This window comes from Symphalangus syndactylus, chromosome 9, assembly GCF_028878055.3.
Source record: "Symphalangus syndactylus isolate Jambi chromosome 9, NHGRI_mSymSyn1-v2.1_pri, whole genome shotgun sequence".
Taxonomy (NCBI): Eukaryota; Metazoa; Chordata; class Mammalia; order Primates; family Hylobatidae; genus Symphalangus; species Symphalangus syndactylus.
The window spans coordinates 90558894-90586746 of record NC_072431.2 but is presented as its reverse complement, the minus strand read 5'-3'; the positions used below and the strand labels follow the sequence as shown (position 1 = coordinate 90586746).

Below are 27853 nucleotides of genomic sequence, written 5' to 3'. Positions count from 1 at the left end.
GGGATTACAGGCGCACACCACCATGCCCAGCTAAATTTTGTATTTTTAGTTGAAATGGGGTTTCACCGTGTTGGCCAGGCTGGTCTCAAACCCCTGACCTTGTGATCCTCCTGCCTGGGCCTCCCAAAGTGTTGGGATTACGGGCGTGAGCCACCACTCCCAGCTGTGTATACGTTTCTTTTTACTATACCCTAAATACTTAAGTCATCTCCCAAGAATAAGGTCAGTCTCCTACTTGATTATAGTATCATTGTGGTAACAAGGAAATCAATAGTAGTTAATCTAACAGAAATAAATAATAATATCATCCACTGTATATAATGAATAATCAGTACTCCCCCGCTGCTCCCTGCTCCCAGCCCCGTGACTTTTTGAAGAGTCTAGGCCAGTAATCTTACAGAATGTCTCACCTTTGGATTTATCTGATTATTTCTTCTTGTTATCATTTAACTTGTTCTTCTCTAACCCGTTTATTTCCCATAATCTGGAAATTCCTTGTGCTTTGTTTAGATAAAGAATACACAGTTTTTTAGCCAGAATATTTAAGAGGTGATTTTATGTACTTATGCTGTTGTTACAGGAGGACCAAAATATCAGATTGTTTTACTCTACTGGTAGTGATGTGATCACTTGGTTAAGGTGATGACCAACTTTAAGGTCTCTCCATGTATGAGGGTGCATCTTCCTTATTGCAATTAGAAGTGAGCTGTAGGGTAATATTTTTGGCAGTGATTGAATATCCTTTTTCCCTACAACCTATCACCTAATGGTTTAGCAACCATTAATGGTATTTGTCTAATTCAGTTACTGTAGTAGGGACTGCAAATGGTGATTTTTTTTTCCATTACTGCTGCACAAATTAAAAATGGTTATTTTCTAATTCTGCCATTCCTTTTAACATTAACTGGCCTTGTTTTGTAAATACATGTTTCCCCATATCCCACTTAATCATTCTACTCTCGTGGATTTTTATTTATTTTCTGTGTTACTAATAGTAATAGCCACTATTCTTTTTTACCCTCACATTGTCCGAAATTTGGCCAGTGGAAACTCCTATAAGCTGACTCCTTTATTCTTTTGACATGACCTCATTTGTTTTTTCGTGTTTCCTTGCTTTCTAGTCAAAGGTATATGTTAGGCTCACTTTGAATTTTGCTTCATTCTCAAAATTATAGTCTGTTTTCCCACAAAATCATGAGATAGATGGTAATCTGTGTGTTTTCACAGAATGTAGTTGTTTTATTATTATTTTTAAAATTAGAATCATACCATGGATAATGTTCCTTGACTTGCTTTTTCATTTAATGTGTTAGAGATCTTTCCATGTTGGTATTGATGGGCCCAATATTCTTATTACAGGAATGGATGTATCGTGTTCTTCTGTCGATTAATGGATACTTAGGTTTATAATTATTTGCTATTAAACTCTCCTTATATATTAATATTTTATGTATATTTAGGTAATTTTTATAAGATAGTTACATGTCAAAGTATACACATTAAAAATTTGATAGAAACTGCCAAATTATGTCTTAGTAAGGCTGTATAACAATTTATGCACCCAGATTTATGAAATTGCCTTAACAGTTTTGGATAGTGTCAATTTTGACAGTTTTTAAAATATGTAATTATTTAATTTTGCATTTTTCTGATAATAAGGTATGGTATTTTCTTGAACTTTTATTGGTTATTTATTATTTTTCTGGTGAATTGCTTGCTTGTATTCTGTGCTGGCTTTTCCTTAAAGTTGTTTCCCTTTTTCTAACTGATGTTTAGTTGTTATGTTAGGGATGTTGACCTTTGCTTCTCAGAGTCTGTTACTTATTTTTGACATTTGTTTTGCTTTTGGTTATATGAATGTTTTCCATTTTTATCTAGTCAAATCTATTATTCTCTTTCCTTTAAGACTTCTAGGTTTATAAAATTCAAAAAGGTTAAGTCAGATCTCATAGAAGTTTGGCTTTGGTTATTGTGTAAAGAAGTGTTCTGATTCTTTACTCCCTCCATCCCAGTGTTGTTACCAGTACCGTTTGTTGTATAATTCATCTCACTAATTTCCATATATAAAAATTCTTACATATATATGTTTCTCTACTTTCTTTTAACATATTATATTTGTCAGTATCTTACCGTTGTAGTGTCTTTAGATACATGGTATATTGGCTCCCAAACTCAAATTTCTATTTTAGGGGCAGACAGTAATATAAAAATGAAGGGGATGGAGTAAATTAGTGATGCGTAAATGGCTCTGCTGTTGAGCCTCAGCATCAGTGTTGCTCTACAAGAATTTAAGCTTGTCTTAGAACTTTTGCTTTTTTAAAAGAGGAAGCCTAGAACCTGAATATTATGTAAATCTTTGGATTTAAAATGACAATTCATAGTTTTTTTATAAAACATTGGATAGACTGAGTAATACATATCCTTTGACTTCAACCAGCGTTTGGCTTCTAGTTCTAGATCTCTGAATAGGTTGACAGGGCAAATCCCACTTAATTTTTCTTTTTCAGAAATTTCTTGGCAGTTCTTTTTGCCTTTATTCTTAGACAAATTTTATAATCAGTCAGGTTGTCAAGTTGTATTTTAAAAAAAAACTCTTCCTTGAATTTTTTTTGGAACTCTATTAAATCTAATAGAGTCATAATTTGGAGACAGCTTTACAATACTAGTTTCCCATATTAGAACATGGTTTGTTTTCATTCATTCAGATCTAATTTTATTTCTTCAGTCAAATGTTTTTATTTTTTTTCTGTTGCTCGTGTGTATTTCTTTTTAAGGCATTTTATTTTTGTTGCTGGGATGCATGGAAGTGTTTTTAAAAAGCACATTTTCTATTTGATTATTGCAAATATTCAAAAAAAATGTTTTAAATTATGTAACATTGTTCTTGGAAAGTAGTATTTGATAGTTAATATACTGACATTTAATATAGATAGTGTTTTAAGTTTTAAATTATAAGTGAAATTAAGACTTTAGTTTTTTGCTCTCAAAAATGTTGATTTAAATCTTCAAAGAACTCTTGAGTAAAGCCTCATTACAAGTTAGAGACTGTAGTTTCCTAAATAAGTTATTCTAAATAGGCCTATTTTCAGTTGGCATTCAGGTGATACCTTTTCTGGAAAGAAGCCTTTACTGTATTTCAGACCTGATTTAGCTACCCTTTAGCTACTACATTACTCTAGGAATCTGTTTGTATAACACTTTATCCTACTTCCTACCTGTCTTCCAGACTGTAAGCTCTTTTTTGAAAGAAACTGTAGCTTAATGTGTTTGTTGTTAAATTTCCAGTGCCTTACAAATACTTAGCACATGGAATCTCACAATCAATATTTGCTGAATGGAGGGAGAGGAAAATTGAGCAGTGGGCTGTGTAATACATTAAAAATAAAACTGCAGGCCTGGCATGGTGGCTCACGCCTGTAATCCCAGCTCTCTGGGAGGCCAAGGTAGGTGGATCATCTGAGGTCGGGAGTACAAGACCAGCCTGGCCAACATGGTGAAACCCCATCTCTACTAGAAATACAAAAAAATTAGCCGGGCATGTGGCACACGCCTGTAGTCCCACCTACTCAGGAGGCTGAGGCAGGAGAATCGCTTGAACTCGGGAGATGGAGGTTGCACTCCATCTGGATCGTGCCACTGCACTCCAGCCTGGGCGACAGAGCAAGACTCCGTCTTAAAGAAACAAAACAAAACTACAAACCAATTTCTTTTAAAGCATGTTTTTTTCTCTGTTAAAGAACCTTCCAGTGAGTAACACAGGACATAAATTTACTGTGATAATTAAGTCGTTTTTATCAGATGGTATTATTAAGTTGTTTTTATCAAGTGGTATTAAATGATTCATTTGTTTTACAGTATTATTATTCAACACGAATAGGAGGATAATTACAATTAAATTATTTACATTGATAATAATATCTTCAGTAATTTCTGATCACAGCAGTGTAGTTGCAATAAATTTTTTCATTATGGGACTCAACTGCTATGAAAGTATATGAAGTCCAAATTTTATTATCATTATGAGATTCTCTTTCAACGTGTCACATTATATTAGATGACAGACTTTTATCAGGGAAATTTAAAATAAATTGCCAAGTTAAGATATACTTTAAAACTCAGAGCTCTTTATGCATTCAGAAAAAGTACAAAGCTAACGGAGTTTAAATTTCAGCTGTAATTCTAGTAAGCTGGAATCTTAAAAAAATTAGAAGAATCATTGGCCAATTTAGAAAAATTAATTAACCCTGAAAAGGGTCAAAGCTGAATTAGCTGTTGCTTGTGGTTATTTAAATGGGCAAGATAAATATTATCATGTGCTTTCTTTTATTTCTTACAGTAAAATACCTTTTGTGTCTCTACCAGAATCAAACTAAATGCTTTGCAGCTAGGCGTTGTGAGGCCAAGGCAGGCAGATCACTTGAGGTTGGGAGTTCAAGACCAGCCTGGCCAACATGGTGAAACCCCGCCTCTATTAAAAATACAAAAATTAGCCGGGTGTGGTGGTGGGTACCTGTAATCCCAGCTATTTGGGAGGCTGAGACAATAGAATCTCTTGAACCCAGAAGGTGGAGGTTGCAGTGAGCCAGGATCCTGCCACTGCACTCCAGCTTGGGTGACAGTGAGACTCCATCTCAAAAAAAAAAAAAAAAAAGAAATGCTTTGCAAAACTGAGTTTTTATGCAAAGCATGTTTAGTTGATTTTCAATTTTTATGTACAGTTTTATAGTTAATTCTATATCATTTTAAAAAATAAACTTTATTTTTATAACAGTCTTACATTTATAGAAAAGTTATGAAGACACTACAGGGACGCTGAATACCCTGTACCCAGTTTCCTTATTGTTGATATCTTACATCAGTATGGTACATTTGTTAACAATGAGTCAATATTGATACAAAGTTATTAAAGTTCCTACTTTATACAGATTTCCTTAGTTTTTACCTAATTCTGTATCATTTTTTACCCCAAATTTTGCATTATACATTTGAGTATAGTGTATTACTTTAGCTGGAAAGAAACTCAGACAATAGTCTTATAATGTGAAATATTGTCGAATATTCATGACTGTTGCTACTTAAATGTGAGACATAAGCACATTTTTATTACTCAACAAAATTTTTGTTTTATTTGACTTCTTTCACTTTTAGCTTACGAGGAAATATTTCAGTAAAAGCAGTTAAAAAAGAAGTAGAAAAGAAACTCCGATGTCTTCTTGCTGATTTACCGCTGCCCCCTGAGCTACCAGGAGGAGATGATCTTTCAAAGAGTCCAGAGGAAAAGAAAACAGCAACACAGTTACATAGTAAAAGGAGGCCTAAGTATGTGCTTGCTTTCTACCTGCTCTTAAATTGACCAGCAGTGATTCTGGGTCATCAGAAGTTCATAAAACACTAAATTAAGGTTTAAAATAAAAAATGTACTTATTCTTTCAACTTAAATATATGAATTCTATTAGAGTTTTGAAAAAAATTCGTAATTGCTTGCATTCCTATTCACAATGACTAATAAAACCAAATTTAATTTTCTCTCGTAATTTGTAATGTATTAATTTCCTGGGGTATTGTATATGTTAAAGATACTTTCTGTTATTAAGAGATTGAAATAACACAGAAACACTGAAATTGGGCAGAGTAGAAGTCAACATTTAGTGAGCCCAAATAAAATTAGTAATGGGCAAGCTGCTGTTTCCTTTGCTTTTAGCTCCGTTTTCTCCCATAAACAAATATATTCTTCACTTTGCAAGAGATGGAGTAGAAGAAGGTTTGAAATTTGTATCCTAAATTAGCTTCAAGTAAGTGCCTAAAGAGACCTCTTTCCCTTAAAACCTGTTAATCAATTAAAGGCGGGGAACACTGGTGCCTTTTTTTTTTTTTTAAACTTCTTAACCAAGGGACAGTGAAGACTAAGTTAGATTTGATTTTAGAATTGCAGTTGAGGTAGTGACTAGTGTGTGAATTTGAGGTCATTTTCTAAACTGGCCGGGCACAGTAGCTCATGCCTGTAATCCCAGCACTTTGGGAGGCCGAGTTGGGAGAATCACTTGAGTCCAGGAGTTTGATACGAGCCTGAGCAACATAGGGAGACCCCATCTCTACCAAAAAAAAAAAAAAAAAAAAAAGCCAGGTGTGGTGGTGCATGCCTGTGGTCCCAGCTACTCAGGAGGTTAAGGCAGGAGGATCACCAGAGCCAAAGAGGTCAAGGCTGTAATGAGCTGTGATCGTGTGCCACTGTACTCCAGCCTGGGCGACAAAGCAAGACCCTGTTTCAAAAAAATAAAACAGCTAAAAACTACTCTCTTCTTGAGCACTGTAGTTTTATTCTTTTACTTGAATTTCTGTGATTTACTATAATATTAAAATACTACAAAATTATGTATCTTTTTGAAGAATGTAAGATTTTTGTCCTACCTGTCCAACTGTATCTGCTTAAACGTGGCTTCCTGAGAGTTGGTTATATTAATACCTTTTGTACTCTCTTAGACTGAAAAATCTTTTTTTTTTTTTTGATGTTTTTCAGATGATTTCATCCAGCCATAAGTCTAAATTTGTCAATAAGTTTTATAGTTAGATTTTTGTTCACATTCTTTATCAAACTCTTGTTTTTTAAAAGTAGTTTATATAATTGTTAATGGATGCAAAATAAAACTTTCTGGAGATTGGTTAGAGAATTTTGACTCTACTAGTGTTGGTTTCATCTACTCACTGAAAAATTTTATTTCTGAAAACCCTTCATACAAGCTCTACTACTTTTTTTCTCAGTTTAAATACTTGTCTACAGAAGAAGAGTCAGTATGTAGAAATGATACCTCAGTTTTTATGATAACTTACAATACCAAATCAGTGTTACTTGTTTGGGATAGATGATGATAAATACTGCCAGGGTAGGGAAAAATAAAGAATATACAATTGGGTGGCGAGTAGATACTGAGTTATTAGACAGTTTATTCAATTTGCTTGATTGTATATAAAAACTGTAGAACTATATTTGATAGAATATGTGGGCCTCGCTATGGTGAAATCAAAGAAAAAGATATTGACTGGGGAAAACGCTGCGTGGATAAATTTGATATCATCGGAATTATTGGAGAAGGTACTTACGGACAAGTTTACAAAGCCAGGGATAAAGACACTGGTAAGAATGCCAAGTTCTGGGGATCTTTGGGCCTACGGAATGCACTTAGTTTGTATTTCTCTTCTGATGTTTGGCTTCGGAAATTTTCCAAAAAATTAAATTCATATTTATTGTGCTTTTGTTTCATCTTGTTTTTAATTTTATTCTATATATGCATTTTGTAAGATATGAGTACATGTAAGTGGGTCTGTATATGTGTATGTTTTAAAAACTGTTCCTTTAGTATTTGTGATATACTGTATGGTAGGATTTAGTTTTTCTTTCCTCTTTTATGGTGAATAATTCTTACACTGTTATTAATCAGAGGGAAAGGTATCTTGACCTGAATTAATCTTAGTAGTAAATTTTTTTTGTCATAAGCCTTACACAACACTTTCATTTAGCCTTCAGTTTTTTTCCTGCAGTAACTATCCTTGGAGGCCAGTTTTAGCAGCTTAATCTTTCAGAACATAATCAGGAACCCAGAGAAAGTTTTAAAAGGCTTCACAGGAGAGCAAAAAGTAGCTGTGTCAGAAGCTATGTATTTTACTTAATAATGCATAGACCTAGTATTTTATCTTTCTTTACTCATAACTGCTTACTGAAATAAACCAATAGGCCGGGCGTGGTTGCTCATGCCTATAATCCTAGCACTTTGGGAGGCTGAGACAGGCAGATCACCTAAGGCCAGGAGTTTGAGACCAGCCTGGCCAACAAGAAGAAACCCTGTCTCTATCAAAGACACAAAAAGTAGCCGGGCATAGTGGCACATGCCTGTAAACCCAGCTACTCGGGAGGCTGAGGCTTGAACGCAGGGGGTGGAGGTTGTAGTGAGCTGAGGTCACACCACTGCATTCCAGCCTGAGCGACAGAGCGAGACTCCGTCTCAGAAAATAATAAAATAAAAACACAAAAATTAGCCAGTGTGGTGGTGGGCACCTATAATCCCAGCTACTTGGGAGGCTGAGGCAGGAGAATTGCTTGAACCCTGGAGGCGGAGGTTGCAGTGAGCCGAGATTGCACCACTGCACTCCAGTCTGGGCCACAGAACGAGACTGTCTCAAAGAAAGAAACCAATAGATTAAAATAGCACAGCTATTTGAGGCCATATAGTATATGGGAGATGACCTTACGGTTAGAAACTACTGAAGGCAATTACTGCATAGAGTAATAATTGGTATTTATAATGATGTGTTATCAAAAAGATTAAATGACAACTTTTAAAACTGTCAAGTAAAACAAGGACACATACACAATATAGAAGGCATTCCATAAAAATTAATAGAATAAGTTTAATGATTAAAAGAATATGCCTCCTTCTTTTAGAAAATTTGTAAGAACGTTTTTTTTCTCCAAAGAAGTGGAATGAACAAACCTTTATTATAGTGAATTTTTTCCTTATAATAGACTTTGTGTATGTGTGTATATTTCATTTTCTATTTGGATCATTTCTGATACAAAGCTGACTCATACCTAAATTATGTGGCAATTTAGTGTAGTGGGGAAGAACATACATTTTTGAGACAAGTAACTGGATTTTGAATTCCAGTTTTACTACTAGGTAACTGGCCAGGTTTGGGCAAGTAATATGTCTGAGCATATTTTTTTTTTACTGATAAGAGTTTTTCTCCTCTGTTCAGAGAAATTTTATGCATACATAAGCATATTGGCTATATTTGTCTTTCGCTCATTCACTTTTAAAAAATAAAAATGACAGTGTGATATATCCAGTCTTCAGCATCTTTTTTTTTTTTTTGAGATGGAGTCTTGCACTGTTGCCGGGGCTAGAGTGCAGTGGCGTGATCTCGGCTCACTGCAACCTCCACCTCCCGGGTTCAAGTGATTCTCCTGCCTCAGCCACCCAAGTAGCTGAGGTTACAGGCACCCGGCTAATTTTTTGTATTTTTAGTAGAATTGGGGTTTCACTATGTTGGCCAGGCTGGTCTTGAACTCCTGACCTTGTGATCTGCCCTCCTCGGCCTCCGAAAGTGCTGGGATTACAGGCGTGAGCTACCACACCTGGCCTAGCATCTTTCTGTTTTCTTTTTATTTTTTCCCAAGTGAATGTAAAAGCATCTTAGTTTTTTTACTAAATATATAAATGTGGAGCATAATGTATTTGGACTTACCTCATTCTTTCTAATGGTTGTATAGTATTCCCTGATTTATATAAATATTCCATAATTTGTTTAATGACAGACTTAATTTTTTGAACTATAAATATTATTTGGTATATTGGAAACTGAAACATACTTTGTGGTTGTATTTTTGAGAAATAAGAACAGAATTGAATTAAAATACATTTAAAGTTAAGAAAAATGTCATCTGCTTTTGCCAGCTGGTAACCTGATTTTATTAAATTCCTTAATAGGAGAAATGGTAGCCTTAAAAAAAGTACGTCTGGATAATGAAAAGGAAGGCTTTCCAATTACAGCAATTCGAGAAATTAAAATTCTCCGGCAGCTTACCCATCAGAGTATTATCAATATGAAGGAAATAGTGACTGATAAAGAAGATGCTTTGGACTTCAAGAAGGACAAAGGTATATGCGCATATTTAAATAACGAATTTTTTGTATTCATGATTGATGTTGCTAACTTGGAAATTTTTTTATAGATGTGACTATTTGAGTAATTACATACTATTGCTCTAATCGTGAAACTATATTTTTAAGTTTGGTAGAGTTGAATAATGAATTGATTTACTTCAGTGGTTTTTGAGTAAACTTCGTAAAGGGTATTTGCCAATATTACACATAAAGTATTCACTAGTAATATATCTAGTAATATATGTTTTTTGGGGCATCAGTGTATAGTTTTTAGTATTCATTTTTTAGCAGTTGAAAAACCAGTTCATAGTAGTAGTATTTTTACCCTACATTTTTATGCTGCAAATGCCTTAACATACAAGGAAACTTTATGGTAGGCGTATGTATTATTTCTGAAAGTGTGGAGGCAAAAATCATACTGAAATTGCCTTTAATAATCTATAGTGGGGTATGTATATATGTATAGTTATTATTTAGCAGAGAAGCTGACAAAAAATTAGCCTGCTTATTAAAGTAGTTATTATAGGGCATATGATGGGTGAAAGCAGTGCTCTACTGCTGGTATGTTTTACATCTTCCTGAGATTTTAGATTTAAATCTTTATAAAATCTTAAATCTTATATTTTATATGTAAATATAGGATCTTTATATAAATCTTACATTTAAATCTTTATGAGATTTTAGAACCAAAGTTTACTGACTATATTCTGAGGTTTGCAAACAGCAAAACTTTTTCTCAAACTAAATCTAACTTAAAGCAGACACAGTGTCTCACATCTATAAGCCAAACACTTTGAGAGTCCAGGGTGTGAGGATCACTTGAGCCCAGGAGTTCAAGACCATCCTGGGTAACATAACGAGAGCCCATCTCTTAAAAAAAAAAAATCAGAAAATTGGCCCTGCTTGGTGGTACATGCCTTTGGTTCCATTTACTCAGGAGCTGAGGCAGGAGGATCTCTTGAGTGCAGGAGATAGAGGCTTCAGTGATCTGCGATTGCACCCTGCACTCCAACCTGGGTGACAGAGCAAGACCTTATCTGTAAAAACGAAAAGAAAAAGATTAGGTATGTTCTGATTGAACATGGTACTTAGGCTCCTGTCTTCCCCAGCTACACACACACACACACACACACACACACACACACACACACTCTCTCTCTCTCTCTCTCTCTGTCTGTCTGTCTCTCTCTTACTCTGCTGAGGGGCACAATTCAAAATGATTGATAAACTACGTGGTAGTTATTTTGCATAAAGGAACTGTTTGAAAGTACAATATAGAGTTCAGAATCATCATTTTAATTGATGTCACTTCTGTTACTTTTTGTCCCTAGTAAAGCTTTCATTTCTCAGCCTGACTTTTATCCTAGTTTGTCTTTTTAACTTTATTTTTCATTACTACTTATTGTGTGGTTGAAGGGGTACTGGTGTGACTTAAATTAGAATGTCTGGGTCTTGAGACTTAGTGTATTAGTGGTGTGGCCTTATTAGCAAGGCTTTTAACCGTTTTGAGTCTGTTATCCCTTCATCCATAAAAGGGAAACATTATCTCTCATAGTAAGAATTAAGACTTTTAGGCCGGGCGCGGTGGCTCACGCTTGTAATCCCAGCACTTTGGGAGGCCGAGGCGGGCGGATCATGAGGTCAGGAGATCGAGACCACGGTGAAACCCCGTCTCTACTAAAAATACAAAAAATTAGCTGGGCGTGGTGGCGTGAACCCGGGAGGTGGAGCTTGCAGTGAGCCGAGAGTGCGCCACTGCACTCCAGCCTGGGCGACAGAGCGAGACTGTGTCTCAAAAAAAAAAAAAAAAAAAGACTTTTAAACATGAAAGTTTGTGCAAATGCTGTTTTGCATTAACCTCAGGCTCTAGCCAAATTAGTATATTTGATTTTCCTCCGGCATACCAGGGACGTCCTGCTTTTTTGATCTGTGAAATCACCTCCCTGCCTACTTCTCCAATCCCATCTATGCCATTTTGATTGCCCATCAAGCTTGGCAGACACACACATACCCACACACTCATTCACACATGCACGCATGCACAATTTGAAAGGCTAATTTCTCACGCCTGAGGTCTCAGCCTGAATGTTGCTTTATTCATTAGTGAGGCCTTACCTGATCATTCTTCCCACTTTCTACTACGTATAGACACAGACAATTTAATGTTTCTTAATAAGTGGGAATAATTATAATGGTTTGTTACTTACTTGTTTCTGTACGGATAGCTGGGAACCATACCTGTTTTCTTCACTGTTGTGCCTCCTACCTAGCTCAGTGGCTGGACCATAGAATGTGCTGAATGACTAATTGTTGAATGAATATATGAGCTCTATTTTTTTAAATAATCCTATTTATACTTTAATACTTAAACAGTACTACCTGTGAATATATTAATAGTCTTCCTGGTATTATAATTATGGTCATAATTTATTTTCTTTATCAGGTTATAAATTCCCTGAGCCTTTGGATTTTGCTTTGTTTTTAGTTTTGTTTCTCCTCAGTGCCTAGCGCTGCATTTCAGAAATCATAGATTTTCATGTTATTTGCACCCTTCATCATCTTTCTTCCTACCATAATCCTGTTTGTAATTCTATGCGTCATGATAAATAAGAATATGTTTTACTATGTGAGAAGTTACATGTAGGTACCTGGAATTAGTTAAATGCATTAGAGTATGTGAGAGGTTATAAAATTTAAAACATAATTATTTCTTAAATGAATCTAATAATTTTGATGGGAACTATGATGAAGCAACATGATTTTCTGAAAAGGGAACTAGATTTGAAGTCTAATCCTGACCATGCTAGCTGTATGACATTACACTAACTGTGATTGCCATGCTGTGTGGTATTAAACTAAATTTGATTGTCTAGTTAGAGCATAAAGACAGTTCAGTAACACTGGTTAAATGTTATGGGCTAATCTAAAATGAGTGTATTAGAATGTATAAACATTAAAAAGCAAAAGTTTAGACTTAATGTAAATATAAAAATTAGAAACAATACAAAAATCAAGTAAAAATATTAACTTTTAAAAATATAAACATTTGCATTGTTATAACTAACTAAGTTATTAGTTGTGTAAGAGAAACATCATAAATGCCTGGCGCAGTGGCTCACACCTGTAATCCCAGCACTTAGGGAAGGCCGGGGTAGGTGGATCACCCAACTGAGGTCAAGAGTTGTTCGAGACCAGCCTGGCTAACATGGTGAAACCCATATCAACTAAAAATACAAAAACTAGCCAGGCATGGTGGCGCATGCCTCTAGTCCCAGCTACTCAGGAGGCTGAAGCAGGAGAATTGTTTGAACCCGGGAGGTGGAGGTTGCAGTGAGCTGAGATTGCACCATTGCACTCCAGCCTGAGTGACAGAGTGAGACTCGTCTCAAAAAAAAAAAAGGAAAACATCATAAATATATTTTTTTAAAACTTAGCTTTACTTAAAAATGAGAAAAAGTTAATCATGAAGGTTATTAATTTCAATTAATTATTGAAAGTGAATTTTTTTTTTTTTGAGACCCAAGTCTCGCTCTGTTGCTCAGGCTAGAGTGCGGTGACATGGTCTCAGCTTGTTGCAATCTCTGCCTCTCAGATTCAAGCTATTCTCATGCCTCAGCCTTCCAAGTAGCCAGGATTACAGGTGTGTGTCACTACACCCATCTCATTTTTAATTTTTATGTTTTTAGTAGAGACAGGGTTTCGCTATGTTGGCCAGGCTGGTCTGGAACTCCTGACCTCGAGTGATCTGCCTGCCTTGGCCGCCCAAAGTGCTTAGATTACAGGCGTGAGCACCTGTGTCCTGCCAAAAGTGAAATTTTATTTCATCTTAAAAAAGGAATTACTCTTAAGAAACAGAGGGTTAAGTGGTATCACCAAGTCATGGGTATATTTTTGTGCAGAAACTTACAGATGCCGAAGAAGCTTTTTCTTGTTTTTTTGTTTTGTTTTTTCTTTGAGACAGGGTCTCATTCTGTCACCCAAGCTAGCATGCGGTGGCATGCAGTCAGGGCTGCTGCCTCAGCCTCCCAAATAGCTGGGACCACACACACATGACAGCATGCCTGGCTAATTTTTTAAAAAGTGATTTGTAGAAATGAGGCTTGTCATGTTCCCCAAGGCCGGCCTCAAACTCCTTGCTCGATTGATCCTCCTGCCTCGGCCTCACAAAGTACTGGGACTTATAGGCGTGAGTCGTTAAACCTGGCCTGAAGAAACTTTTTCTAAACTAATTGGGTAAATGGACAGGGGATAAACTGATTCTGAAATTTCCTCCTGACTCTTTCATCTGCATGTAGTTTCATCTCTTTTAATCACTTTGAGGGGAACTTTGAACCTTTTTGTCTGATTTTTAATATTTTATTGTTAGCAAGGTGGGGTTTTGGGATCAGAGAGAGCCTTTCCTGTTCCTCTAGGTACTCAGTTTCTTCATGTATGGAGGGAGAGTGGGATGCAGTTACATTAGTTTCAGTATTTATGTTCATATTTGACTGTTCAAAAAGTCTTTGAACTGTTAGGTGTTTATATTGCAACAGATTATGGATGGAGATGCATTTGCTGAAAATAAAAGAATTATTTTGCAATATAAGGTTTTCTTTGTTACTTTCTTCCTTTCACTGAGGATTACAAAGTTATAGAAAAATACTGAATGAGTAAAATAATAGTTAATTAAATATTAAACATTTTAGTGCTGTTTATAATTCTCTGGGTAGGCTGGGTGTGGTGGCTCACACCTGTAATCCCAGCACTTTGGGAGGCTGAGGCAGGCGGATCACCTGAGGTCAGGAGTTCCAGACCAGCCTGACCAAGAGGCCAGATGGGTGTGGGGACAACGGGCCTGTAATCCCAGCTACTATGGAGGCTGAGGCAGGAGAATCGCTTGAACCCGGGAGGCAGAGGTTGCAGTAAGCCAAGATCGTGCCACTGCACTCCAGCCTGGGCGACAGAGTGAGACTGTGTCTCAAATTATCTTGGTAGAGAAGACTTTTATGCTGTATGAAGTAAAAACTCGAGTCATTGATCTTTATTTCAAGATGTAAATATTTCAGTATTCAGATTTAAAAAATTCCTAAACTGAAATGTACCAGTTTCTGCTGACAAGACCTACACATTAACATTCTTCTTTTTCCTCTTCTGCCCTACCCTCAACAAGGTACTAACTCTGCATAGTAACAGTACAACACAGAGGGGTAGAATCCTAAAACTACGAATCTGTGACCTTATACCTTAACTATAAATTTCACATAAAATCTTCCTACTTAACAGTGTTTTGGTACTTAAACTTAACATGGTATCCTGGACACCCAAACATCAGTATTATAATTACTATCCCGTAATTAATTTAGCTATAATACTTGGAATATTAGTGTTTTTATAATGAGGGAATTCGAGCACTCTAGTGTGGAATTTTCCTAAAAATCAAGAAGACAGTATTATACTATAGTAAATGCTTGTGGCAATATGTCACTCTTTGGTCCGGGGAAGAAGTCCTCACATGTCAGTCACTTCCTCTGTAGTCTCTGATTCCCAAACAGTGTTAGGTGCTCCCGTATACTTGAATTGCATGTCATACATAATTCTATAATAGTACTTTCATATAACTTGTATTTTTGCCTTGTTTTGTTTTTGTTTTGAGACAGAGTCTCGCTCTGTCACCCAGGCTGGAATGCATTGGTACGATCTTGGCTCACTGCAACCACTGCCTCCCGGGTTCAAGTGATTCTCCTGTCTCAGCCCCCCGAATATCTGGGATTACAGACGTCTGCCACCATACCCAGCTAATTGTTTTCTATTTTTAGTAGAGACGGGGTTTCACCATGTTGGCCAGCCTGGTTTTGAACTCTTGACCTCAAGTGATCCACCCACCTCGGCCTCCCAAAGTGCTAGGGTTACAGGCATGAACCACCGCGCCCAGCCATAACTTGTATTTTCATATAACTTGTCATGTTTTCATATCTTATTCTTACTGTATTTCTGAGAGCAGGGACTGAATTTTATTCTTTGTGTTCATTGTGTGCAGTACACAGTTGATTATCATTAAATTTTGAGTAAGTGAATGAATGAAATGGAGAGGTAGGAAGGTCCTATGGAATAGGTGGAAAGTTAAAGGTGGGTGCAGTTTGGATAGGTGTAGTGGAGGGCATTCTAATTATTAGTTGTCATGACTTGTTTTTACAAGACAGTGAAAGATCGGCATATCCCCTAAAGAATACCTAGCTTCCAAATTATTTACCTTGTGTTTTTCTAGGTCTGAATTTATATTCCCGCAGTTTAGAACTGCTGATATCTCCTGAGGTTTGAGAAGAAAGCAACATTGATTTGTTCATTCTTTCCACAGATGTTTATTATGCTAGGTTCTGGATAGATCTGGGCTGGCCAGTGCAGTAGCCACTAGCCACTAGCCACATGTAGCTATTTAAGTTAATTAGTATTAAATAAAATCAAAAGTTTAGTTCCTTAACTGCACTATTGATGTTCCAAGTGCTCTGTAGCTACGTGTAGCTACTGGCTACATTTTGGACAGTGAAGTTACAGAACATTTTCATCATTAGCATTGAATAATGTCCATCTAAATACTGGGGATATTAAACAAACAAACATCTGGTCCCTGACTCAACCTAGTTTCTGGAACCAGAAGAATCAGCAAACACTGCCAGAACTGAATCAGACTAATATATGAATGACAAACCTGTTTCTGCCTCGAGATTTTTCTTTGTTGTTAGTTAATCTGTAATTGTCGGAATTTCAGTTGAAGGTGTTGAGTTTCATAAGAAGTGCAAAAACTTAAACAGTAACTCACTGTGGAACCTACCCAGTAAGTCAGGGAGCTTTGCTAAGGAGTCTGTTCTTAGCAGCTGTAAACTATGTATCTTTTTTTCCCCTCCTAAAAAGAGAAATGAACTTGTAGGGTTTTTTTAATTGAAAATAAAATGTTCCTGTAACAGTGCGGCTTCCAGCAGCATGTTAAGGCAGGGTTGAAAGTCACTCATAAGTTACTTTTTTTTTCTTTTATAGTGAGGGTTACTATATTGTGTTATTCATTATGTTATGTAAAAGATAAAACTTACAAAATAGTCTGCCTTCTACATTTTATTTTTATCTGGCATTTTATGTGAAATTTACAATTAAGGTATAAGGTCAGGCATTCATAGTTTTAGTATTCTCCCCCTCTGTTGGTGTAGTACTGTTACTGTGTAGAGTTAGTACCTTTTTTGGGGTGGGGCAGAAGAGGAGAAAGAAGAATGTCAATGTGTAGGTTTTCTTTACTTGATTATAAAATAAATATTTATCACATATTTGAAAAACAAAGTGTAAAGGAGAAAATAAGATGACCCAGATACTGTCATCATCATTTGTCTATATTTTCCTCTAGTGTCTCTTTTCTCACATCTATATGATTATTTATTACCAAATGAAGGTTCTGCTTCTTTTATTGTCTTATTTAATAAAATGCTTTTGTAATGGCATAATGTCACGTGGGTGAAATGTAGCCTGAACTATATTTTATTCCTCCATTTTGCATATTTAAGTTCCTTTGGGCATTTCATTATAGTTCCTTCTACTGAAGTTTTATGCTTGGATATTCTAGCAGGTACCTGCCACTATTCATATGCCTTTAGTTAAAGCAGAGGCTTCGTGTGCTAAGAAAAGTCCTAATCAATTCTGAATTACTTGTTTGGTTAGGAATGAAGAATTGAGGATAAAAGTCTTACATAGTGAGCAGCTGTTGCATCAATCCTAGCAGTCAGTGGGTCATAGATACTAGAACCAGATTTCATTCCATTCTGAATGTCCTTAGGGGTAAACTTTTTTTTTAACATTTGATTATTTCCTTAAATAGATCAATAGGAATTGAATTGATAGACCGAAGTTTTTAAATTCTGAAACTTCTTGACATATATTACCAAGTTGTTTTCCAGAAAAAGGGTGCCAATTTATACTCCCAAATCCAGGGTACACTCAGCAACCTAGAAGTAGAAGGGAACTGCCTCAACCTGATAAAGGACATCTTAAGAAAAACAGGGATATCTGCTTCTACCACTTGTATTCAGCATTGTACTAGAGGTTCTTGCCAGGGCAATTAGTCAAGAAACTGAAATAAAAGTTGTCCAAATGGGAAAGGAAGAAGTAAAACTAGTTTGTGTGTGTGTATATTTATGCATGAAAATAGAGAAAATCCTGTGGAATCCACCAAAACAGTGGACCCCAACCTTTCTGACACCAGGGACTGGTTTCATGCCATTTTTCCACAGACTGGGGGAGGTGGGGATGGTTTTGGGGTGATTCAAGCACGTTACATTTATCGTGTACTTTATTTTTATTATTATCGTAATATATAATAAAATAACAACTCACCATAATGTTGAATCACTGGGAGCCCTGAGCTTGTTTTCCTGCAACTAGATGGTCCCATCTCAGGGCGATGGGAGACAGTGACAGATCATCAGGCATCAGATTCTTGTAAGTAGTGCACAACCTAGATCCCTCACATGCACAGTTCATACTAGAGTTTGTTCTCCTGTGAGAATCTTAATGCTGCTGCTGATCTGACAGGAGGCGGAGCTCGGGGAGTGACTGTAAATACAGTTGGAGGACCAGGCGTGGTGGCTCACACCTGTAATCCCAGCACCTTAGGAGGCCAAGGCATTCAGATCACTTGAGGTCAGGAATTCGAGACCAGCCTGAACAACATGGGGAAACCCCATCTCTACTAAAAATACAAAAATTAGCTGGGCATGGTGGCATGCACCTGTAATCCCAGCTACTTGGGATGCTGAGGCAGATTTCACTTGAAACCGGGAGGCAGAGGTTGCAGTGAGCTGAAATCGTGCCACTGTACTCCAGCCTGGTTGACAGAGGGAGACTCCATCTCAAAACAAAACAAAAAACAGTTGGAGCTTTACTCACCCGCCGCTCATCTGCTGTGCGGCCTGGTTCCTAACAGGCCACAGGCCAGTACTAGGATTGGGGACCCCTGCACTAAAAAACTGTTAGAACTAATAAGTAAGTTCAGCAAAGTGGCAGCATAAAAGATCAATATGCAGAAATCAGTTGTTCTGTATACAAGTGATGAACAAAGTAGAATTAAGAAAACAATTTAAAAAGGCCTTAAAGAGAATAAAATATCTAGAAATAAATTGATGAAAGAAGTGCAAGACATGTATCTTGAATACTAGAAAACATAATTGAAAGAAATTGAAGACAATGGAAAGGCATTCCCATCGATTAGAAAATTCAGTATTATTAAGATGGCAGTACTTCTGAAAGTGATCTACATATTCAACACAATTCCTATCAAATCTCAGCTGACTTTTTTTCAGAATCTGACAAGCTGATTCTGAAATTGATATGCAAATTCAAAGGAGCTAGAATAACGAAAGGAATCTTAAAACAGAGGAACAAAGTTGGAACCCTCACACTTCTCTATTTTAAATCTTCCTACAGGCTGGGCATGTTTGCTCATGCCCATAATCCCAACCCCTTGGAGGCCAAGGTGGGAGGATCAGTTGAGTCCAGGAGCTTGAGACCATCCTGGGCAACATAGTGAGACCCTGTCTCTATTTTTATAAATTTACATAAATTAAAAAAAGATCTTCCTACAAAGCTAGAGTGCTCAAGATTGTGTGGTACTGGCGTTATGATAAACATATAAATCAATAATAGAATTGGGAGTCTGGAAATTCCACACATTTTATAAGCTCAACTGATTTTCGACAAGGTGGCAGGATGATTCAGAGGGAAAGAACAGCTTTTCAGCAACTGGTGCTGGGATAACTGGATATCCACACACAGAAGAATGAAGTTGGACCCCTTCATACCTCATACAATAATTAACTTAAAATGGATCAGTGACTTAAATGTAAGCGCTAAAACCATAAACCTATTAGAAGAAAGTGTAGGAGTAAGCCTTTATGATCTTGGATTGGGCAGATGCTTATTAGATATGACACCAAAAGCAGGGGCAACAAAAGAAAAAAAATAGATAAATTGAACTTCATCAAAATTAACTTTTTTCCTTTAGTGGACATTATCATCAGCATGAGAAGACAGCACTTAGAACAGGAGAAGATATTTGTATATTGTGTATCTTGGGACTTGTATCTTAAATGTATAAATAACTCTTAGAACTAAATAATGAAAAAAGACAACCTGATTAAAAAGTGGGCAAGGGATCTGAACATACATTTCTCCAAAGAAGATATGCAAATGGCCAATAAGCACATGAAAAGATGTTCAACAACTTAGTTATTAGGGAAATGCAAATCAAAACCACAGTGAGTTACCACTTTATATCATTAAGATGGCTATTATAAAAAACAAAACACCACCACCAACAACAAAAAAAAACCCTAGGAAATGTGTTGTCGAGGATGTGGAGAAATTGGAACCCTTACTCATTGCTATGGAGGGAGTACAATGGTGCAGTTGCTTTGGAAAACAATATGGCCTTTCCCCCCAAAAATCAAAAATAGAATTCTAGAAATTCTACTACTGGACCTCCAAAAGAATTGTCGCTAGGTGTGGTGGCTCATAGCTATAATCCCAGCACTTTGGGAGGAGGCCAAGGTGGGAGGATAACCTGAGACCAGGAGTTCAAGACCAGCCTGGGCAACATAGCAAGACCACATCTCCTCAGAAAATTAAAAAATTAACCAGGTGAGGTGGCACATGCCTGTAGTCCCAGCTACTCAGGAGGCTGAGGTGGGAGGATCGCTTGAGCCCAGGAGTTTGAAGCTGCAGTGAGCTATGATCACTCCATTGCACTTCAGCCTGGGTGACAGAGTGAGACGTTGTCAAATAAAACATTTAAAAAATAATAATAAAAAATTGAAGGCTGGGTGCGGTGGCTCATGCCTGTAACCCCAGCACTTTGGGAGGCTGAGGTGGGCGGATCACCTGAGGTCAGTTCAAGACCAGCCTGGCCAAGATGGTGCAACCCCGTCTCTACTAAAAATATAAAAATTAGCTGGGCACAGTGGCGGGCACCTGTAATCCCAGCTACTCGGGAGGCTGAGGCAGGAGAATTGCTTGAACCCGGGAGGTGGAAGTTGCAGTGAGCCGAGATTGCGCCACTGCACTCCAGCCTGGGTGACCGAGTGAGACTGTGTCAAAAAAAAAAAAAAAAAAGGAAACCGCATTTCCAAGAGATTTGTAAGCTCATGTTCATAGCAGCGTTATTCACAGTAGCCTCAAGGTGGAAGCAACCCAAGTGTCCTTGGATGGAAGAATTGGTAAGCAAAATGTGGTATGTACCTACAATTAAGTACTCTTAAGCCTTGAAAATGAAGGAAATTTTTACACATGCTTACAACATGGATATATCTTGAGGACATACCAAGTGAAATAAGCCAGTCACAAAGATAATATATGTATGATTATACTTAGGTACCTACAGTAGTCAAATTCATAGGGTCAGAAAGTAGAATGATGGCTACTAAGGGCTTAAGGGAGAGAGGAATGGGGAGTTAATGAGTTTCAGTTTTGCAAGATGAAAAGAGTTCTGGAGAGGGGTGGTAGTTATGGTTGCACAACAGTATGAATATGCTAATGCCACTGAACTGTACACTTTAAAATGGTTAAGATTATGTTGTGTGTATTTCGCCACAATTTAAAAAAATTAAACGAGATGAAGTGATACATGCTATTTGGATAAACCAAGAAAACATGCTAAGTGAAAGGAAGCTAGTTACAACAGACTATGTATTATATGATTCCATTTATATGAAATATCTAGAATAGGCGCCAAATATTATCAACATAGATTGGTGATTGCCAGAGACATGGGGAGGGGATTGGAAATGGAGAATGACTGCTAATGCGTGTGAGGTTTCTTTCTAGGGTCATGAAAATGTTCTAAAACTTGTTGTAGTGATGATGATTGCAGAACTCCAAGTACACTCAAACCAATTGAACACTTTAAGTGGTTGAATATATGATATGTGAATTATATCTCAATAAAGCTGTTATTTAAGGAAAAAAACGATAACTAGCTCCTATGAATTCTGTGTTTAATGAAAATACAGTCCAAATTGAGAGGGATAAAGACTGGGGTGAGGGGCATTTCTGTGTTGTAAAAGATGAGACTGTAAAGGTGCTAGACCTTTGAATACTATGCCAAGGAACCAAAATATCAAAAAACTTCTACTTTTTTCAAAAAATAATACAGTGCTTATTGTACATTTCAACCAGCATTTATAGTGATTTTATTTTATCTTTGGGCATTTGATAGGCAAAAAATGCTGTCTTTTTTTTTTTTTTTCTGAGACAGTTTCACTCTATTGCCCAGGCTGGAGTGCAGTGGTGTGGTCTTGGCTCACTGCAATCTCTGACTCCCGGGTTCAAGCGATTTTTCTGTCTCAGCCTCCTGAGTAGCTGGGACTACAGGCACGTGCCACCACGCCCAGCTAATTTTTGTATTTTTAGTGGAAACGGGGTTTCACCATGTTGGTCAGGCTGGTCTCGACTCCTGACCTCGTGATCTGCCCGCCTCAGCCTCCCAAAGTGCTGGGATTACAGGTGTGAGCCACTGCGCCCAGCCTGTCTTGTCTTTTTAATACATATTTTTTAATTTTTGTGGAGCTTGAACAGTTTCTGATACTTACAGGCCGTGTGTATTTCTCTCTCTCTCTGTTTTTTTTTTTTTTTGAGACAGGGGGCCTTGCCCTGTCACCCAGGCTGCAAGTACAGTGGCACAATCATCTCAGCTCACTGCAGCCTTGACCTCCTGTGCTCAAGTGATCCACCTGCCTCAGCCTCCTGACGAGCTGGGATGACAGGCACATTCCAGCACGCCTGGCTGATTTTTGTAATTTTTTGTAGAGATGTGGTTTCAACATGTTGCCGAGGCCAGTCTCGAACTCCTGGGCTCAAGTGATCCACCCGCCTTGGTCCCCCAAAATGCTGGGATTACAGGCGTGTGCCACTGTGTCCAGCCCATATATATTTCTTTAACCATGTATTTTCATGTTTAGGTCCTTTGCTCTTTTTTAACTAGGGTATTGGTGCTTTTCTTAATTGATTTTAATTATATGTTTTACATAGTAAAAATGTTCATCTTTTGACTAACATTAAAAGCTATTCAGGCATCTGGTTTTCCTGCTCTCTGTGTTTTTCTTATGTTAGTGATCAATAAATTTTTGTGAGGGGTGAGTGTAATTGAGAAGAAAAATATGTATAAAATAGATTGTAGTCTTTCAGAATAATCAAGTAATTAGAAGATGATAGAGGAATGTGTTTTAGTTAAGATACACCAAATAATGTCTTAAAGGAAAAAAGCTCAAATCTTAATTTGGAATGACTTTCTTCTCTGGGTTTCAAGGAAATGTAGAGTTAGTACCACGTGTTGAAATTTAAAGAACATAGATCAGAATGTGTTAGATGCCCATCAGGAGATGACACATGGCAAAGGGACTGTTAGGAGTTTAATGGAAAGGGAAACTGGGGGCAAGTAGGGAAGGGAGTTGGATAGGACTGGAAAGTAGGGTGGGGAGTACGTTTGCCATGTCACTATTTCCTGAACAGTGCAGTAGAGCACTAGAAATATGTGCTCTTGGAACAGGTAGTATAAAGTAATAGTGATGGTAATATGTATAATGGATTAAGAGCATGAATTAGAATCCTGTACTCTGTTATCTTCATCTGGAAAATGGGGTAATAATGCCTAACTCATAGGTTTGTTGTAATTATTTAGTGATATAGTGCATGTGAAGTACTTCACATAGAATATGGCACATAGTAAGCACACAGCAGTAAAGTTTAGCTTGGTAGTAGATTGATTTTGAGGGCAGAATTAGATTATTAATATAATAATTATTAGGCAGGTAGGATGGAATTTTGGAAGAAATAAAAATTTTAGTTTTAGTCCTCTAGTGAAATTTTATTATGTGGAGATCAGACCTCAGGAATGGAGTTGATCCAGAAGTTAAAAAAAAAAAAAAAGAAGAAAAAAAAACAATTTTCTGAAAGCTTAGAAGCAGTCTCTAACTGTGAAGAGTTTCAGTCACATCTGACTAGTTGTGAGTAATTGGTTAACACACCAGAAAGAAAAAAACGAGTCATTGGTTGCGATCAAACCCAAAATGGCAGCGAAAGGAAGACTGACAAGTGAAACTCAGGAGCAGATAATAAGGGGAATGCAAAGAGCAGATGCCTTGGTACAGGTTAGAAATGGAGAGTAGAAGAGGAAGTTAAGGAGCAGATACTGTCGACATTGAGATAACTATAGCCGACAAGAACAGATAGAATTCTGCAGTTAAATTCTGCATTGGGAGAAATGCCAGCAGTGAAGGGTGGAAGTGGCAGAGTGCCATTTAGAGCACATTAAGCTAAAAGATACCTGTTATGTTGCTGTGCAGTTTTTGGTACCTCTTGGAGGAAGCTAATGATTAACTGCTGTTTCTTCATTGTGAAAAGTAGAGGACAATAAGCCTGGGGGATTGTTTTACTTTGGCCACACAGTAGTTGTGTCAACATGGGCAAATTATTTATTGTCTCTGAGCTTGAGTGTTACAAGAAGATCATTATACTTTTTGGGTTGTTGTGAGACCTAGGTGAGACAATATGTGAAGTATTTTCACCATTCTTTCTTCATGATTACTATTAGAGTCAACCTGTATGTACTAGGATGTCACTGTTACTATGCCATGTGATAGGAGAGACTTTATATAGTAGTTGATCCATCATACAGTTACTGTATAAAACTTTCAGGTTTCTTATTTTAGTTTGTGTTTAGAATTCTGTTGAAAGTCAGATGTTAAAGTTTGGGAGTACCAGGTGTTATATATTTATAGAAATATATCATCTGATGTTGAAGAGAAATACGAACTGTGGCATAACTTTTAAACAAGGAGGCATAGTTCTTCTTTATATCTCATTAAAGATTTACTATGAAGGTACATAAGGCGGGGCAAAAAGAAGAAAATAATTTCCGGTAAATGTAAGAAAAAAAAAAGAAAAAATACCCAGGCTCACCATAATAAAAGAAATGTAATTTAAATGATACAAACTTTTTATCTCTCAAAAGTGGTAGTGTTTTAAAAAATTTTTCTCACTTGATTTTTTTAGAATTATAAAATTATATTTGGTTTAGTTAAAACAATGGAAATATAGAAATAAACAGCATAAATGAATAGAACGGGAATGTGCATATCTAGCAGATAAGAATACCATGGCCAATGATGAAGAGACACCAGAGTCATGTTTTTTCAGTTTCCACACAATTTTTTGTGCAAAACAAGCATGCGCATTATTCTATTCATGAATTTTTTCAAAATTGAGGCATTAATATGCAATATTAGATATCTTTATATGCCATGATATAGCCACTTAAAAAACAGAGATAGTATTCTGTAATTCTGTAATTTGGATATATTTTGTATTTTGTTAGGCTTGCCTGTATAGGTGAATATTTTGGTTATTGGTTTTTAGCTTCTTCCAACAGTTCTTTACCAAACATCGTTAAGTGTAAATCTATGTGTATTTGTTTGGGACTTTCATAGGATACATTCATAAAACTAGAATTGCTAGTTAGATGATATAATTCTTTTGTATGTTAATAGTTATAGCTAAATTAACTTACAAGGAAGTTTATTCAGTTTTTTTACATTCTAATAAAAATTTCATGGGAATATGTAGTTTACTGAAGCACAGTATATTACTGATTTTATGGTTTTGCCCATCTGATAAGAGAAAGTAACACCTTTTTCCCTATTTGTGAAGTCCAACCTTTTTTTCCATAATTTTTGCCATTTCTTCTGTGAATTTGCCTGTTCCTTTGACATTTTCTTCCTGATTTAGAGAGATACTAAAATACAGATATTAATGTTTTATGTGTTTCATGTGTCAGATAATTTTCTCGTTTATATTGCTTGCGCTTTGTTTTTCTGTGTTCTTTGTTATTTTAAATCTTTATATGGTCACATCTGTCTGTTTGGGGGCTTTTTTAAATTTTGGAAGGGTGGTTTCTCACATGCTTAGGAAGGCTGAATCCTTGGCAGAATAATAGAAATTTTTTTGTATTAAAAAAATTCTATTATAGTTTGAAAAAATATTCAGATATCTTAATCTTTTATTTTTATCTTACACTATTCTGCCTTCTTTAGCCAGTATGAAATTCCCACATGTTCTTTTTTTTTTTAATTCCCGCATGTTCTGAGGATTCCTGTTTCATTGACGTTTTTGTATGTCCTGCCACCATATCATATTGCTTTAATTATCACCACCCTATAGCATATTTTAATTTCTGGTAGATAAAGATCGCCTTCTCTTTCCCCTTTAAAAAAAAGATTTTATCTTTATGCATCTTAGATGGATATGAGGTCTGAAAACATACTGATGGAAATTTGACTGGAATTACATTGATGTTAGTGTGGGAGGAAGAAGGCTTTTTAAAAAATTGGTCAGGGTGTGGGATCATTGACAAGCGTATTAATGTAATGCTGGAGAGTAAAAATTGTTAGAGAGTAATTAAGGATGTAGTATAGAACCTGGCGTGTGCTAAATACTAGATAAACATTTTATGTTACTATTATAATAATCATTATTTCTTAAAATATAATGTGTTCTTTAACTCTGCAATTGTATTTTTGGAAATATAAGGGAAGTAGTCATACCCAAGAGAAAACAAGTCATTATATCAAAAAGACACCTGCATGCGTGTGTTTATTGCAGCACAATTCACAATTGCAAAGATATGGAACCAACCTAAGTGCCCATCAGCTGAGGAGTGGATAAAGAAAATGTGGTTTGTATACACCATGGAATACTACTCAGCCATAAAAAAGAATGAGAGTGTCTTTTGCTGCAGCTTGGATGGAACTGGAGGCCATTATTCTAAGTGAAGTAACTCAGGAATGGAAAACCAAGTACTGTTATGTTCTCACTTATAAATGGGAGCTAAGCTGTGGATGTGCAAATGCATTCAAAGTGGTATAATGGATGCTGGAGACTCAGAAAGGGAGAGAGTGGGAGGCAGGGTACAGTGTACACTACTCGGGTGACAGGGGCACTAAAATTTCAGACTTCACCACTATACAATTCATCCATGTAACCAAAAACCACTTGTATCCCTAAAGCTATTAACATTGAAAACAATTTTTTTAAGGTAATCAGGACTAGATATAGCTACAAGAATGTTCTTCATTGTATTGTTTATAATAACAAAACGTTAGCATCAACATAAATATCTCAACAATAGAGAATTGTTGAACAGAACTATGGTATATTATTACTAGAGAATGCTATGTGGTTATATACATTGTGTAAAAGTTAAACTATAAGGAAGGTTATTCATACTGTTTACAAAGGACTAGGTAAAGTTTCATCCAAATTTTTGTTAAAATTTATTCCAGGAACACAAGAAAACTTTTGAGGGTGGTGGATATATTTACTGTCTTAATTGTAGCCACAGTCTTAATGGGTACATACCTATGTGAAAACTATTTAAGTCATTCCCTCTAAATATGTGCAGCTTATTATTGTCACTTAACACATCGAAGCTGTAAAAGAAAATTTTCTGTTAAAATGTAACAAACTTAAGCTAAAATTCCGTTTATTACTTTAAGAAAGAACCAATAGGGTGTATATTTACATATGTGTAGAGAGATTTATTTTAAGGAATTAGGTCACACAGTTGTAGGGGCTGGCAAGTCTGAAATTTGTAGGGGTGGCCCGCAATCTTGAGTCTGAAGGTAATCTGGAATCAGAATTTTTTCCTTTTTGGTGGACCTCATTCTTTTCTTTCAAGGCCTCAACTGCTTGGATGAAGCCCACCCACGTTGTGAGGGTTCATCTTTTCTCCCCAGAGTCTTCTGATTTAAACGTTAATCCTATGTAAGAAATACCTTCATAGCAACATGCAGGCTGGTTTTGACCAAGCAACTGGGCAGTATAGCCTAGCCAAGTTGGCACATGAAATTAACCCTCAAACTGTAACAAGATGATTTTGGCAGAATAACAAAATACCTAACTGAGAGACTTTTAAACCATATGGGAATCTATTAGCTTACATGAGAAGAGACCCAGAGATAAGGGCAGGATTTAGGGTTGGTTGATTTAGTGGCATAAAGATGTTATCAGAAACTCAGTGTATGCCATAATGCATGCTTCATTCTCACGCTCAAGAATTTGGATAACAGGAACTGAATGATTTTTGCACTTTCATGGAGTTTTTTTGTTATTTGTCTCTGGCTTTAAATGTG

The 27853-nt window shown here is 36.5% G+C and overlaps 1 protein-coding gene across 4 annotated transcripts in view; it reads left to right on the top strand.

The window, feature by feature from the left end:
- The window catches only part of CDK13 (cyclin dependent kinase 13), a 147107-nt gene that overhangs the window by 40259 nt on the left and 78995 nt on the right, over positions 1 to 27853 (top strand). For all 4 annotated transcript variants that reach the window (XM_055293356.2, XM_055293354.2, XM_055293355.2 and 1 more), the window contains exons 3-5: positions 5149 to 5319; positions 6993 to 7132; positions 9483 to 9653. In XM_055293356.2, coding sequence (XP_055149331.1) covers positions 5149 to 5319; positions 6993 to 7132; positions 9483 to 9653 — 482 coding nt within the window. The remainder of the gene's footprint in view (positions 1 to 5148; positions 5320 to 6992; positions 7133 to 9482; positions 9654 to 27853) is intronic.